Source organism: Molossus molossus, unplaced genomic scaffold (genome assembly GCF_014108415.1).
Source record: "Molossus molossus isolate mMolMol1 unplaced genomic scaffold, mMolMol1.p scaffold_m16_p_2, whole genome shotgun sequence".
NCBI lineage: Eukaryota > Metazoa > Chordata > Mammalia > Chiroptera > Molossidae > Molossus > Molossus molossus.
This window is the reverse complement of record NW_023425355.1, coordinates 104,248,163-104,262,820: the sequence shown is the minus strand read 5'-3', so window position 1 is coordinate 104,262,820 and position 14,658 is coordinate 104,248,163. Positions and strand designations below refer to the sequence as shown.

The window sequence follows — 14,658 nt, the reverse complement described above, 5'->3', positions numbered from 1 at the left end:
CAGTAACTCTGCACCTAGGGGCCTGGAGACTGGCTGTGGGTGTGTGCTTCAGGGTATGTGGGTTGACAGGACTACTTGAGTGTGACTGACTGTGACTGTGCAGATTTGAGGTTGTCCGAGTGTGCTGAGACAGGCTTTTTGTATTTGGGGTTTGTATGGAGTCCAAGGGACAGGATTGTGACCATCTATGTGTTTTTTCCAGCCTGAGGTTTTCTGTGAGTGACTGAGGCAGGCTGTGTGTGTGGTTGATTGTGAAGGCTCAGTTTGCCTGGAGAGCCTGTCTTGGGGCTGGGTGGGGATGCAGGGCTGCGCCCCTCTGAGCAGCCTTGGTGCAGAGCATATGATCCAGGGTAATTGCTTGGTAGTAGGGTCCTTGGCAGGCAAGACAGTGCACATACTTCTTGGTCCCTGCGGGCATGTCTGGGGCCTGTGACCCCTGCCCCCAGCCACTTCTGCCCCCCATTTTGGCCCCTGTCCTTGCTTCCTTCTTTCCTTGGTTTTGTGGTCAGGGGCTGGGTATGGGGTTGGAACACCTGCTGGGCCTCTGGCTCCTCTTCTTGCGGAACTCAAACTCATCCACGGTCCACACAGCCCCCTTTTCGCTCTCCACCCGCACGAAGCACTTGTGCAGACTCAGGTTGTGGCGGATGGCATTCTGTGGAAGGAGGACCAGCCAGTCAGGCCGGGGTGGAGGGAGCTGGTGGGCAGCCATCCTTTGAGGTCAGCAGTCTCCACCAAAAACCAGCCTCCTGCTCCTTCCCATCATGTTTGCAAGCCCAGCCCCAGGCCATCCCAACCCTGCTACCTCCAGAGGCGCTCACCTTCCAGGTGGCAGGGTGGTTTCTAAAGAAGGCGAACATGCGTGTAAACCAGTGATAGATCTCATTGAGTGTCCGCTGCTTCTCAGGAGCCTCCAGAATGGCCTGGAAGTTAGGGGGTGTGGGAGTAAGGGGAGCTGCTCCTCCAAAGTTGGGCTGAGAGGGGCAGTGGCCTACCCTGGACCATCTGACATGGGATAGAATTGTGGGGGCAGGGGAAGGGACAAAGGGCGATGGTGGGGTGATGGATCAGAGACAGGATCAGAAGTGGAGGGAGGGTGGGCCGGGATGGGATTAGGTAAAGGATCACGGCTGAGGTTGGAGCAGGGTCCGGCTCAGAGTTAGGGCTGGAGTTAGGTTAAAGGTCGGATGGAGTTGGAGTGGGGGTTCTCTGTAGGGGGTGAGGTTTCAAGGTTTGGGAAGATTAAGGGCCAGAAGTGGGATCAAGTTAGGGATTTCAAAGGGGTAAAGGGCCAGGCAGAGCTAAAGGTCAGGGAAGGGGTTGATTAGATTCAGGTTGGGGATGGACTAGGACTGTTCAAGGGGTATGTGACAGGGCGATGTGTGACTAGGTCAGGAGTCAGATGGGCCTAGTTATCTAGTTATTTTATGGATCAGGGAAGTGGTTAGGTTCAGGTTCAAGAATGAGGTTGTGAAATTGAGGTTAGTTGTGTATAGTTGTTAAGGGGCAGGGCTGAGGTTAGGTGTGGAGTGAGGCTAAGGGTCAGGAAATTAGATTCTTTTGGATTTAGGAATAGGATTAAGTTAAGGGGCAGTGATTACAGCTGCAATGAGGTTTGGGGTCAGGATGGGGTCAGGTAGGGGACTGTATGGCATCGTGTAGAGGTTAGGTTAAGGTTCAGGTTTAGTGTTAGGTGTGGGCCTAGGATGAAGGTCTGGGTGGACTCTGGTGAGGGTTCCGGGAAGGTATTAGGGAGATTCTGATGCAGGGGTTCGGATAGGGTGAGGTTAAGGGTCAGAGGTGTTACAAGGAAAAGGTTAAGGATGAACTTTAGCTGGGGGATGTGTTGACCTACTGGGTACATCAGGGCTAGAGAAGGAGTTAGGGTAATACCTGGAAAGGGTTGAGGGCAATGGGCAGAGTCAGGTTAGTTTTTTTTGTTTGTTTTTTTTCGTATGTGCCCCTAGTGGGAAGCAAACCCGGGACTCTCTGGTCTGTAGGCCGACACTCCAACCGCTGAGCCAAACTGGCCAGGGCAAGTCAGGTTAGTTTTTGGGCGATTTTATAGGTCCAGAAGGTGGGGCTATGGAGTTGAGGTGGACCTCAGGAAAGGAGTGGGTTTAGGGCCAGAATTTGGTTTGCCCTGGCATGGATGATGGTTATGGTTTGGGTTTGGGGGCAGGTCTGAGGTGAAGCCAGCATGGGGGATCACATCTGAGGCATGGGTTTCTTCATGCTGGAGCCCTCCCTGAGAGTGCTCAAAGGGAGGGCAGGAGTTTGGGAGGCAGGTTCCCATTCCCTCTTTCTCTTCCTTCTCCTTGGCCTGAGCTGCCCTGCTTACCCAGCGGATGAGGGTGGCATAGGTGAACGGGGGCCGCATGTTGTGGAACTTGAAGTAGTCCATGTTGTGAAAGAACTCTGTTGGAGAGGGGAGAGGATTCAGGCTCCATCTGAACCTCCTCATTCCCTCTCCTACCCTCCACTCTTTCTATGATCACAGTTACTGTTTCCTGAGCATTTGACATAACTCATCACTTAACTCTTTGTACCACTCCCACCAAAATGGGGCTTATTCTCTCTGAGGTTTAAAAGAAGAGAAGTAACATGCACACCAAAAGGATGTAACTGGTTAAATAGCAGAACCAGGATGATACTCAAGGGCCCTGATCCCTGTTAAACCCACAGCGCAGGCCTTTTGGATAGTAGGGGATTGGTGAACTTGGGCAGGTCACCATACTTTCCCTTGGAGGGGACAGGGAGAGTCCCTGGAAATTACATACATAGTTCCCTGCCCTTTCCCCTCGGATGTCCAAATGGAATAGATGAAGCCCCAATGTCCAGGGGAGACAGGGCTAGACATCTGAGGCTATAATAGGAGCTTGCAGGCCATGGAAACCCCGAGAGGAAGCTTTTGCAAGCAGACGTGTTTTCCCAGAGGCCAGGTGGTTTTGGTGGGGAAGAGTGGTGTAGAACCCCCTCCCCCATCGCATGCCAGTCTGGGGATTAGGGGTTTAGGGACACCACGTAGGGCAGAGACCATCCTTACCTGGGAATGTGCTATGTCCATGGCTGCCCCAGAGGTGCCTTCGCACAGCAAACAGGCCATTGGGGCCCTCCTGGGGGCCAGGCCAGGCCGGAACAGTGGAGTCCGGGGTGCCAGCAGCTACAATGCAGCAGGAACCCTTGTCAGATGACACCTGGGTGGGGTGAGGGAGAGGCTGGTGACTCAGAGGCTGAAACTTTCCACTTTAATTTTAAATAAGTAAGTGTTTTTAAAAGCAAGGGTGCCCTGCCCTGGCTGGTGTGGCTCAGTTGGCTGGGCATCGTCCCATGCACCAAAAAGTCACCAGTTTGATTCCCAGTCAGGACACATGCCCAGGTTACAGGCTCAGTCCCCTGTTGGGGTGCGTACAGCAGGCAACTGATCGATGTTTCTCCCTCTCCCTTCCTCTTTAAAATTCAACAACAACAACAACAACAACAACAACCACCACCGTATTTAAAAGCAAGGGTGCCCTCTTCTCAACTCCAGTCTGATGTGTATTTCCGTAAAAGAGCATGAGCCATATTTTTCAGAGTGTGGTGTGGACACTAGTGTGTGTAGCTCACCAATGCTGGGGCCACGAGCTGGGGTCAAGTTGGGCTCCTCTATGATCCAACCTTGGGAAAGTCACTTAACTCTGCCTCTCCTCAATTTCCCTCATCTGTGGGTTAGGGATGATAGCAATGCCTACATTACAGTGGCATCATGAGGACTGAATAAGTTCGCACCAGCAAAGTGATCGGAAGCAGTGCTTGTCACCCAGGGCCTGCCTCGTGGGCATGTGACCTGTGCAGCCACACAGGGTCCTGCACTTTGTTTCATGCTCTGTAGTTGCTATCTTGAAATTCTAGCCCCGCATTTTCATTTTGCCCTGCGCCCTGCGAGTTATACAGCCAGTCTGGCCAGTGACACGTGGTCTGCATTCAGTAAGTGTCTAGCTATTTGATGTTGCTTTGAAGACAAGCTTATGTTTCGGGAGCTTAGGATTAGAGAGTTTAAGTGGAGGGAGATAGATTCTCATGTTTGGATGTGGGAACAGGGGTCCACAGATCCCAGGGCCTGGGTGTAAGGATAGGTCCCCTGGACACTGCAGGGCCCCTTCCCCCAGCAGCTTGTGCTGCCATCAGGCCTGGGGTAGCTTACCATAGATGGAGCCTTAGTCAGGGCCATTTTCCCAGCCAGGTGGGCCTGCATAGCACCCAGCTTCTCCTTCTCCAGCACCAGCTGTGAGGACGAGCACAAAGTGAGGCCTCAGCCTGGCCTTTTCCCACCATGATTTTGCCCAGGCTATGGTCTTCTCTAGGAGTGCCCTTCCCCCTTCCTTCCTTTATGTGAGCCCCCATCCTGGCTGAGCTTGGCTCCTGGCACAGGGTGGATATAAGGTTTGTCCACTCCCCCCCCACCCCACCATCACTCCCTGACCCACATCACCTGCTGCTCCAGAGATTGCACCACCTCCCTCTGGAGGAGACACTGCGCCCTGCCCTTCTCGTCCAGGAGATGGTCTGCTTGGCAGTGCCTGGAGAGGGTGAAGATTCCCTGCAGGTGACCATGGTGGACCTGGCCTCCTGGCTCAATGTTCTGAATGAGGAGGTCTCAGACTCTCTGGAGGTCTCTCCTCAGAGCCTCAGCCTTCCACCCCTCTACCTCAGTCTCCCTCTCACACTATCATTCCTTCAACACATGCTACTTGGCATCTCCTTTATGCCAGGCCTGAGCTCACCACCTGAGCCTGGCCAGGGTGTCAGGGTGTTGGAGATGATATTGGAAGGGTGGTAAGCTGGGAGCAGCCAGGTAGGTGAGAGCAGGAGAGGCATTCCAGGTGGAGGGAAGGCCTGGTGGTGTAGAGGACAGGATGCATTGAGTTGCTACTGATAGTTGGGTAGGGATGGAGAAGGGGTGTGTGTGTGTGTGTGTGTGTGTGTGTGTGTGTGTGTTGTATCTGTGTGTGATGAGGCTGAGAGGCAGCAACAACCATTTTGAGGAGCTGGGACTTTGGGGATCAATAAAATCAGGCTGGAGTGTTGGCATGAGGGGTAGCAGTGCAAAGCAGTTAGACATGTGGATTCCGGAGCCTGGCTGCCTGGGTTCAAATCTCAGCTCTGTCCCTTAGGAAGTGGGTGATCTTGATCAAGACACTTAACCTTTTTGGCCTGTTTATCTGTAAAATGGAGGTAAATAATAGTACACACTATTATGCCCCATATATAGATGAGAAAACCAGGGCCCAGAGAGGCTAAGTAACTTGCTCAAGGTCTTTCAGCCAGTGAGTAACTGAGCCTAGATTTGACTTCTCAGTCTCAGCTTTGGCCTCTTTTATCTTACCACCTATCAGGGTGAGGCCTGAGTTGAGACCTGTACCCCAGACCTCCTCCCACAAACTAGGGACCCCCCTAGACTGGAATAGGCCTAGGCCACTAACTTGAGGAAATCCTCTGGCTCCTCGAAGACCTTCTCACATCCGGGCCACTTGCAGACGCCATTTGCCAGCAGTGAGTAGGAGCCCTGGGGCACGGTCGAAAGGGTGCTGGGGGGACAGAGGGTGTCAGGGGAGGGAATGGCAAGGCAAGGGTCCTTCCAAGCCTTGCTCACTGACCTGTCTTTCCTGGGTGCACAGGGGCTTGGGAAGGTGCAGAACAATGCTGGTTCCCTGGATACCCACTCCAGGCTGGCCACGTTGATCCCTGTGGATGGGAACAGGGTACCTCTGGAGACTACAGGCTGGGCTCTGGAGCTTGGCTTACAAGGCCTCCTCTTTTTAGCTTCCAACCCTCCTGAGCTTCTGGGGTCCCTAACATCCAAGGCTTCTGGTAGAGCTGCTCAAAACCTGCCATTTGCAAGTGCTGACATTTTGACTAACTCTGCAAAGATCTGGTTCCGTGATTTTGATGTTCTGCATCTTTCAGGTTCTGAGCCTGACATTTTTTGGAGGTTGGAGTTTCCAAGATGATAAAACCTAACACCCGAGGGCCACGATTCAGCAGTCTACACTGCCCACATTCAAGGATTTGAGGGGATTCTGTGGAACTGTGGGGTGTGGTATTACCAGGTGGTAGGCCGGGCCGGGCCTTGAGAGAGAAGACCCCAGTGGCAGCGGTGGGTGGCGGGAGGCTGATCATAGCTGGACTGTCCAGTGGGCGCACCTGCAGCACGGGGGTCTGGGCACGGGCATCCACTGTTGAGAGCTGGGAGCACATATGAGCTGTGGTTCAGCCTAGTCCCCTCCCTAATTCCCCCCTCTGCTCCCTCCCTGCCCGATCAGGGTCGATACCTGGTGCATGAAGTGTGGCCTATCCTGGAGGAGTGCCTGCAAGTGGGGTGAGGGACCCAGCCGTGCTCCAGAGGGTGCCACCATGACAAGGGGCACTGTGGGAATCTGGGGGGAGAAGGCAGACAGAAGAGATGCCATCCTCATCCTCTCTGTTGTACATGTTGAATTTATATGCTTCTCATCACAACCCCACATGGTAGGTATCATGACTATTCCCTTTATACATATGTAGAAACAGGCTCAGAGAGATTGAATGACTTTTTCAAGATCAGTCAGCTAATAAAGGGGCAGAACTGGCCTCAACTCTGTCCTCTCACCTCCTTGAGCCCGTCCTCTCCTCTGTCACATGGGGATGGGGACACATGGCCATGCCTGTGGGACGATGATAGGGTCTCCTCTCCTGAGACAGGTATTGGAGTTTGGGGAGAGCCTCAAATCTCTGAGACCTGCTAAGTGGGGACTTTCTTGGCCCTGTGACATCTGCATAAGTCACAGACTTGCCTGGGACCCAGAAAACCACTTCCTGTGCCCTAGTCGGGCCCCCCGCCTGGTGCCACAGTAAAGGTCGGCACCTGTAGACCCAGGTACTCCACCCTGCTTGCTCCATCCTGGGCCCTGGGCCTCACCTGCAGCTGTGATGGTGGCATGGGGTTCAAGCAGGAGGAGGAGGCATGGGCCCCGGCTCGAAGGTCCCGGCCCTGGAAGGTTGCTGCTGGGCCCTTGGTCCCTAGAAGGTCTGAGGCCTTGGGTGCAGCCCTCCAGCTGGGCGAGGCTCCTGGGGATGGACTGAGCACCAAGGCAGGGACCAAGGGCTTGACTGGCCTGGGGTTGGGCATTGGGTCCTTGTCCGAGGTCAGACTGTGGAGACATAGGGGAAAGGAGTTATACATGTGCTGGGATGTATGCAAAATACTCAACCACCAGAGAGGGGGGACACCCTCTCTGGTCAGAGCAGGCATGGGCTGGGACATGTCTCAAAGGACCCCACAACTAGACCCCAGCTCTAGTCATATGTGCATGTACACATGCATGAGTGCACACACACATTGGTGTCAGGAACATAGGTATGTGTGTCTGCACACATGCCCCATGTGAAGACTTGCACGGGTCAGCACATGGCTTGCCTGTGCATGCTAGCACAACCCTAGTGGGGATGTGTCCTCCAGAGGACAGTTGGGAGTTCAGAGTGATTTGAGGGGCTTCAGGCAAGGTAGGTCTCAACTCCTTTCTCCACAACTTGAGGCTTGTCTTTAGGCCTCAGCTCTCTGGTCCTTCCTGCACCTGGCATAGGCCACACAACCTTTGCTGATCCCACTGGGGCTGGTCTCTGATTTTCCCCTGGGAGCATTATTTTACCCCAGTGACTTGGGCATATCTGGGAGTGGCAGGGGGCATGGACTCAAAAGATCCCTCTGTGAGAGGGACAGATTCTAGGAAGGCAAGGGCAGAAGCAGGGACCAGTAGTGAGGATGCTACCTGTGATGGTAGCACAGATAAGGACGGTGGCAGAGGAGATGGTGAGAAGTGGGTAGATTCTAAGCATGTTTGGAAGGTGGAGTCAGGAGAATTTTCTGGTGGCTTGGATCTGGAGGTGAGAGAGGGAGAGTCGAGGTGACTTCTTTGTATTAGCCTGAGCAGCTGGAGGGACAGAGCTGATGTGACCTGAGCTGAGGGAGATGAGAAAAGCTGGCGGTGTGTGTGTGTGATGATTCAGGTTGGATGGATATGAAAAGTTTGGCATTAGATATATGAGTGGAAATATATGAGTGAAAATATACAAGTAAGTAGTCTGGAGCTCAGACAGGGGCCGGGTCTGGTCATTTCTGGGCTCTTCCCTGCTCAGAACTGGCATAGCAGGTGCCAGAGAGGACAGACCGGCTCTCTTGGGCTGAGGCCTGTGGGAGGTTCTTCGATTCAGCCTCCACCGAAATTTACTGCCAGCCTGCCTCGAAGCCTTTGCACATGCTATTTGGCTTGCCTGGAATGCCCGCTCTTCCTCCTCTTCCCCTCTCCAAGACCAATCCAGAAAGCCCTTCATAGTGGCTCCAGAATCCTATACTCCCCAAGAGGTGGGGCCTTGGTTTCTCAGAATCCTGCAGTCCCAGACTGAGAGGAAGTCAGAGCTGGAAGGGACTGCCTAGTCCAACATCTATTTTACCAAAGGGGACACCCAGGTGCAGCATTCCATAGCCCCATGGCGACTTGAGAGCTCCGCTTCTTTCTCCAGAAAGCGTGTGTGCGCACATTTCACAGGCCCCCTGCCATGGGGCTGTGTGTGTGTGTCTCCCCACCCCACCCCACGGCACAGGGTTGGGCATAGAGCTGCTGACAACAGCCTGAGGGAGTATAAGGAGGGTTCTGGGGGAGCACTTGTTCCTTTCTTTGCTGTTAGTCCATGGGGGTTATCAGAACTGTGGTGCTAAGAAGAGTGGGGGTAAAAATCCAGATATTCAACCCTTAGTCTCCCCTGGGGGTTAGAACATTACTGTGTGAGAAACAGGAGCCTGCATCTATGGAGGCTCAGGACAAGGGCCTGAGAGAATGTCTGTGACTACGAGGAGATGAGTGAAGGAATGAGTGAATGAATGAAGGTGGAGATCAGGGTGATGCTTCTATAAGCCAAGGAGTGCCCAAAATGGCCAGCAAACCATGAGAAGTTAGGAGGAAGGCATGAACACTTTCTCCCTCACAGCTCTAGAAGGAGCCAACCCTGTCATCACCTTGATCTAGAACTTCAGGCCTCCAGGACTGAGACCATAAATTTCTGTTGTTTAAGTCGCCCAGTTTGTGGTACTTTGTTACAGAAGCCGGAGCAAACTAGTACCAATTTTGGTGAGTGGATGTTTTCTGTTTTCTGGCTCGGTCCACACAGCTGGCCTGTGGTCACTTCTAAAGCTGCCTGGACATTTGGCCAGAGCTTATAAGAAATCTCTTCCCAAAACACATCTGGAATGGCCTGACTCAGGGAAGCAGAGATGGGTGCTGGAGGGCCGGGCTGGGCAGCCAGCTTCCTGCACTGTCTGTTGGGGCGTCCCTTTCTGACTATTTCTCAGAAGATACATGGAGGATGTTTCTGGGACATAGACTGTGTTTTCATATCGGGGTCTGCATCTGGGCCCTGTTGTCAGAGCCTCCGACTTCCCCAGATTTTTCCGCCATTGACGTCATGGCGGCCGGATGCGCTGGGCTTCATCGGCACAAAGGAGGAAGACAAAGGGGCAGGCACCTCACCCCACAGGTTTCGTTCCGAGAATTGGCTGGCCCATCCTGCAGCCGACTTGGCTTAGGTGGGGCAATGTGGGTGCTGGCGGATGTGGTGAGTGACGTCCATCTGGCTACCATGACAAGCCCTGGGGCCTGTAGACCTGGCCCTTCTCAGGTAAGAACAGGCCCAAGATTTGATGCCATGCTGATCTCACAGATACTGGGACCCTTGGGGTCTTCAAATGATACTATGCCAGAACCTTAGAGTCACAGAACATCATTAGTTAGATTCAAAGACTCCCAGAATCTGAAACCCACAGACTCTCTGGAGTCCGTGGGTCCAACTTCTCAGTATGTGAAAGCAAATGTCCCTGGTCCAAATTTACTGGAACTCCCCCCAAAATAGAGAGCTTACTACTTGATCCCACCTCCCGTCTACCAGGCCTAGAATTGCAATAAACTTCCCCTTAGCCTTCCTCCTAAGTTCTATGAAGGCGGGGGGGGGGGGGTGTCAGCATTACCTCTTTACTTCCCTCAGCCTGGGACAAGTCTCTGCCATTAACTTGCTACAACTCTCCTCAGGCTCATGTGAATTGGGACAATAACAGTACCTATCTTCTAAAGTTAATGTACAAAATGCTTAGCAAAATGTCAGTGACTTGTGAATGGCCACTGTAGGGCATTGGTCTCCTGTCCATTCTGGGACAATGTTCCCAGATTCATAGCCACTCTGCCAGAGATGGGGAAGGAAGACAGGGGAGGTTGAGGCTGACGCACTTTTGGTGAGGGCCTCATGGTGGGGAGCAGGAAAAGCCCTGGCCTTTGCCAGTATAGATCCACCATAAGACTCTCTGGAAAGGCCCTGGGATGGAGGTTCCCAGAAACCAGTGCCAACTCTGGGGACATGGCTGAGCTCTGTCCCTAGCCAGACCCAATGACTGCTATCATCCCAGTAACACCACCCTCTGCCTATGAGGCCTCCTGACCCATGGGCCATGGGACCCCACCCAGCCTAGCTCTTGGGAGGCTGAGCCCCACACTGTGACCATGGACTCTCCTGCCTTAGTGAGGGTCCCCTCTGTGAGAAGGCAGAATGAGGAATGGCAGCAGCTGGGGGACAGCCCAGGTCCCCTTGCCACCCTCATAGGTGCTGAGAGATAAATTGAAGTCCATAATGGGGGAGAGAGACAGAGCCATGGTCCCACTGAGAGTCCTAAGATCTGAACTTGGGTCTCAACTCTGCCACTGCCTCTCTGTGAGGATTTGGGAGAGGCCCTCCCACCCATCTCTGGGCTTCAATGTGCTTCTCTTGTACACTGGGAAGGGGAGAGGTGTGGAGTAGGTGAGGGCCAGGGCCCTTCCACTCTGTTTCAGGGTGAGGTGTTAGATAGCTTCAAGTCGATAACTGTTCCTCAATCCAGGGGACTGAGAGACTGGGACACATAAAGACAAAGAAAGAAGGAAACAAAGAGACAGACAGGGGAAGAGAGAGACACAGAAAGAAATGAGAGAGACGTGAGGTGGGACAGAGATAGAGTGAAAGACAAAGAGAACGAGACAGACAGTGAGAGACACTGAGAGAAGGAGAGACAGAGAGAGTGTTTGTGTGTAACCCATAGGAAGGATATATATATATGGAGAGAGATCTGACCCAAGTAAAAACAATTGCTGGCCTCTGGCTGGAGGAACTGATGCTTCCTGAAATGATGAGGAATAACAAGATGGGGTCTGCACCAACAAATAGCAAAGCAGTGTGGCTCTGGTACAAGAGCAGACACTGAGGAACAGAACAGAATAGAAAGCTCAAACACAGACCCACAGCTAGAGGGAATGAAGTTTGTGATCGATGTGACATTTCAAACTGGAGGACAGTGTAGGATAGATTGTTTAACAAATGTTTTGGAAATCATTAAGGGGAAAATAAAATTATTGAATGGATGATCAGTCCATTTTCCCACTAACTTCCCTGCCCAGTTTGAAATGTCAGCATCATTATGGACCCTAAAAAAATTCCAGATCCATTAAAAAGATAAATAATAATATCTAATATGGATCTTGGGTTTATTATATTCCAGGCCCTGTGATAAGAACTTAACATAGTTCATAGATTTAATCCTCACAACCACCTTTGAGGTAGGTACTATTATAACTATCAAAGTATGTATGAGGAAATGGAGGTATAGAGAGTTTTAAATGCCTGGCTAAAAAAATCACACATATGGCTGAGGCTGAGTTTGTCACAGACTGTCTGGCTCCAGCACATGTGAACATTTATATCATTTTCAAGTGGGAAAGGACTTTCTAAGCACAAAACCAGAGACAGTAACCACAGGAGAAAAGACTAATCTATTTGACTATATAAAAACATCACAAGTGTCACAAAACACCAAAAGCAAATAGGAAAAGCAAATATCACTGTATATATATGGTGATAGAAAGTTAATATCCTTTCTAAATAAAGAGCTGTGATAAATCAATAAAAAAAGATGAACATCCTATTAGGACTAAGGACACCAGACCCCCATAAAAGCACAAATGGTCAACAAACAGTAGAAGTAATTAAAAAATGTAAATTTCAACAATGTGGTAATATTTTTTTCTTACCTGTTATGTTGAGAAAGGATTAAAAAATGATAATACCCACCCAGGGTTAGCTTGAGTAGAAGGAGCATAGGGCAACCTTTTGGAAGAACAGTTTGCAGAGAGGGTCAGAAGCCTTAAAAATGCACACACCTGTTGCCCCAGTAACTCCATTTTCAGGAATCCAAAGAACTAATCAGGGTTGATTATGGGAAAATACCAGAAACAACCCAAATGTCCAGTGATGGGTATTTGGTTGAACCAATCATGGTTCATGCCAATGTGAGGTCAGTTTTGACAGCCATGAAAAATTATACATTGAAACAATTTTTAGTGATCTACAAAAATGCTCCTATTAATTGAATAAAGCAGGAACAAAGCCAATAGATAGCATGATTCTAATTTAGTTAAAAAAAACAACAAAAACATCACACAATTAACTGCTGACACTTAGTGAGCACTTGCTAAACCTGCAGAGATGAGCTCACCCCAGCCTTGGACAGCCTGTTCTGTTCCTGGACATGGACACACACACAACACACACACACACACAGTACTGGGAGTAGGACCACACAGTTAAACCATGGTTGACAATGGCATGAGGTGCCCCTCAGGAAGGTCTCCTTTTAAAGTCCTCAGCCTGACCCGATAGCTCATAGTCCTCCGTTGAATCTGAACAAACAGAATTGATACTCATTCTTATAGAATGTAAATGTCCTCATCAGCATTATTCAACACACTATTATTGAGCACCAACTGTGTGTAAAGCTCTGTGCTGTATGGTGGGTGGGAAGGCAGGGAAGGGGAGGCAAGATAAGAGAGCAGGTGAGATGGTGGGAGAAAGACTGAGGAAAGGAAACAAGACAGAGTGTGGTCAAGATGGAGGACAGAGACAGGGAAAATGGTCATACCAGATAAAGATAGAAGGATGGAGATTTTGAGTGCCAGGGAAAGAGATGAAGAGAGGGGCAGAGAAACACGGAATGAGTGAGACAAGGTGAACAGAGACAGAGGGATGAGAGATAGTGAGAAAGAAGAAACAAAGAGAGGTGAGAGATGTAGTTGAAATTTCCAGTTATACCTGGACAGTGTTTAAAGCTCTGAAATTCATACAGATTGGCAGTTGACATATTTAAAAAATCCTACCCGTTTACATATCAATTTAGTTACCTTTGCCTCCACCCAAGCATTGATTAAGTACTTTACCTATGAGTCTTCTGGCATTTATTATTACTATTATTATTGTAAAAAATACCTTACCTGACCAGGACCACAGTAGCTGCATGCATTTGGACTATACTGGAGGACCCCTGGCCCTCCAGTGCCTACCTCATTGCCATCTCTGCCACTGGACCCGCATCTGGTGAGAGGAGCGGGGACACTCACCTTGGTGAAGTGGACTGACAGAAAAGGATCAGACTGGCTTGTGGGAAACTGTCATATATCAAAAACAACTTTGCTTTTATACCGAGAAGAAAACCCACGGTGTGGAAGCCACAGACCTCTCTCTTCTAATAATCCAATTTTTTTCGATGACTGTGTACGCTGATAATCACGAGGTGGGGGGGGGGGTTCTCATAGTTCTCTCTCTCTCTCTCTCTTGCTCTGTTTCTCCTCTTCTTGATTATGAGACTTAAACGGAAATTTTGAAATTTTGGTTTTTTTCTTTGCCCTTTACGAGTCATCTGAAAATATGATTTCTTCCCCTCACCACAGAGGTGAGAGGTATCAATGAGATAACAGGACTCATGAGAAACCACAGTTTTTTAAACAAAAGTGTGTAGAGTTAGGGAAAAAAAAAACAAAGGAAAAAAGCTTAAATAAATCACAGGGGTGTCCCAGGCATGCAGAGATACTACTCTGAGTGAGAGGATATTTGAGGGTCTCTGGGAGAAGAAAGAGAGGCACTGAAGCCCTATGTGTGGATAGAAAACACCAGGGAAAGAAATGGAATAGGGCTGAGTTTCCAGAGGCTTTGCCCTGCTCCAGGCCTCAGTTTCCCCTTAGGTAGAATTGATAAGGTCATCACCACTCTTGATGCCCAGGGAGGGGGAGCTCTGGACACCCTTGCAAGCCATTTCACAGAGGGTGAGGGGCATGGAAGTTACTAGATGGAGAAAAAAGCAGGGAGTCCTCCCCATCCCCCATAATTCACAGAATCAAAAAGTCTAAGAATCACTGGCTCCCAGAATCCACTGAACATCACTGAGTGAGGACAGGTAGAAAAGTCTCATCTCATCATGTCTTAGGGCCTGAGAGCTCTGACCAAGAGGCCACCCTATAGAGAAGGTTCTGACCAGTAACCCAATATTAATGCATCCATCCCCACGAAGCCCAACCCTCCCATAGTCAGGGACACCATAGCCTGATGCTTCTGAGGCCCTCAGACTTAGCAATTTTCTTCTTAGAAAAATCCCAGTTTCCAAGGTTTTAGGATTCCAAATATCTGCCAACGTCCCCGTAGCTGACATTTATCTCGAATTCTTCATGTGCCAGACACAGTCCTGAACACTTCTCAGAAATGGTCATATTCAATCCTCACCAAAGCCCGCTGAGGTCC

General features: G+C 50.5%; 1 protein-coding gene across 3 annotated transcripts; it reads right to left on the bottom strand.

Moving 5' to 3' along the window:
- Nucleotides 1-310: 310 nt before the first annotated feature.
- Nucleotides 311-13,640, bottom strand: FOXP3 (forkhead box P3). Of its 3 annotated transcripts, none has more exons than XM_036270931.1 (12): nucleotides 13,485-13,640; nucleotides 6,941-7,172; nucleotides 6,315-6,419; nucleotides 6,090-6,228; nucleotides 5,640-5,727; nucleotides 5,466-5,570; nucleotides 4,475-4,562; nucleotides 4,187-4,267; nucleotides 3,047-3,197; nucleotides 2,342-2,418; nucleotides 822-923; nucleotides 318-655 (listed from the first exon to the last, which is right to left on the bottom strand). In XM_036270931.1, exons 2-12 carry the CDS (start codon nucleotides 7,148-7,150, stop codon nucleotides 506-508), a joined length of 1,296 nt encoding a protein of 431 aa, XP_036126824.1. In that variant the 5' UTR covers nucleotides 7,151-7,172; nucleotides 13,485-13,640; the 3' UTR covers nucleotides 318-505. The 3 variants fall into 3 exon arrangements, with proteins under 3 accessions (XP_036126826.1, XP_036126824.1, XP_036126823.1); XM_036270930.1 differs by lacking the exon at nucleotides 13,485-13,640 and adding an exon at nucleotides 13,359-13,463 and having other exon boundaries at nucleotides 454-655; XM_036270933.1 differs by lacking the exon at nucleotides 6,315-6,419 and having other exon boundaries at nucleotides 311-655; nucleotides 13,485-13,528.
- Nucleotides 13,641-14,658: the final 1,018 nt, after the last annotated feature.

Excerpts from the sequence above, each read along its gene's own strand:
- FOXP3 (XM_036270930.1), bottom strand. The coding sequence starts at position 13,387 with ATGCATGCAGCTACTGTGGTCCTGGTCAG. Across the intron at positions 924-2,341 it reads ATGCCACCCTCATCCGCTGG|GCCATTCTGGAGGCTCCTGA; the intron begins GTAAGCAGGGCA and ends CCTAACTTCCAG. Across the intron at positions 656-821 it reads ACCACCCTGCCACCTGGAAG|AATGCCATCCGCCACAACCT; the intron begins GTGAGCGCCTCT and ends CTCCTTCCACAG.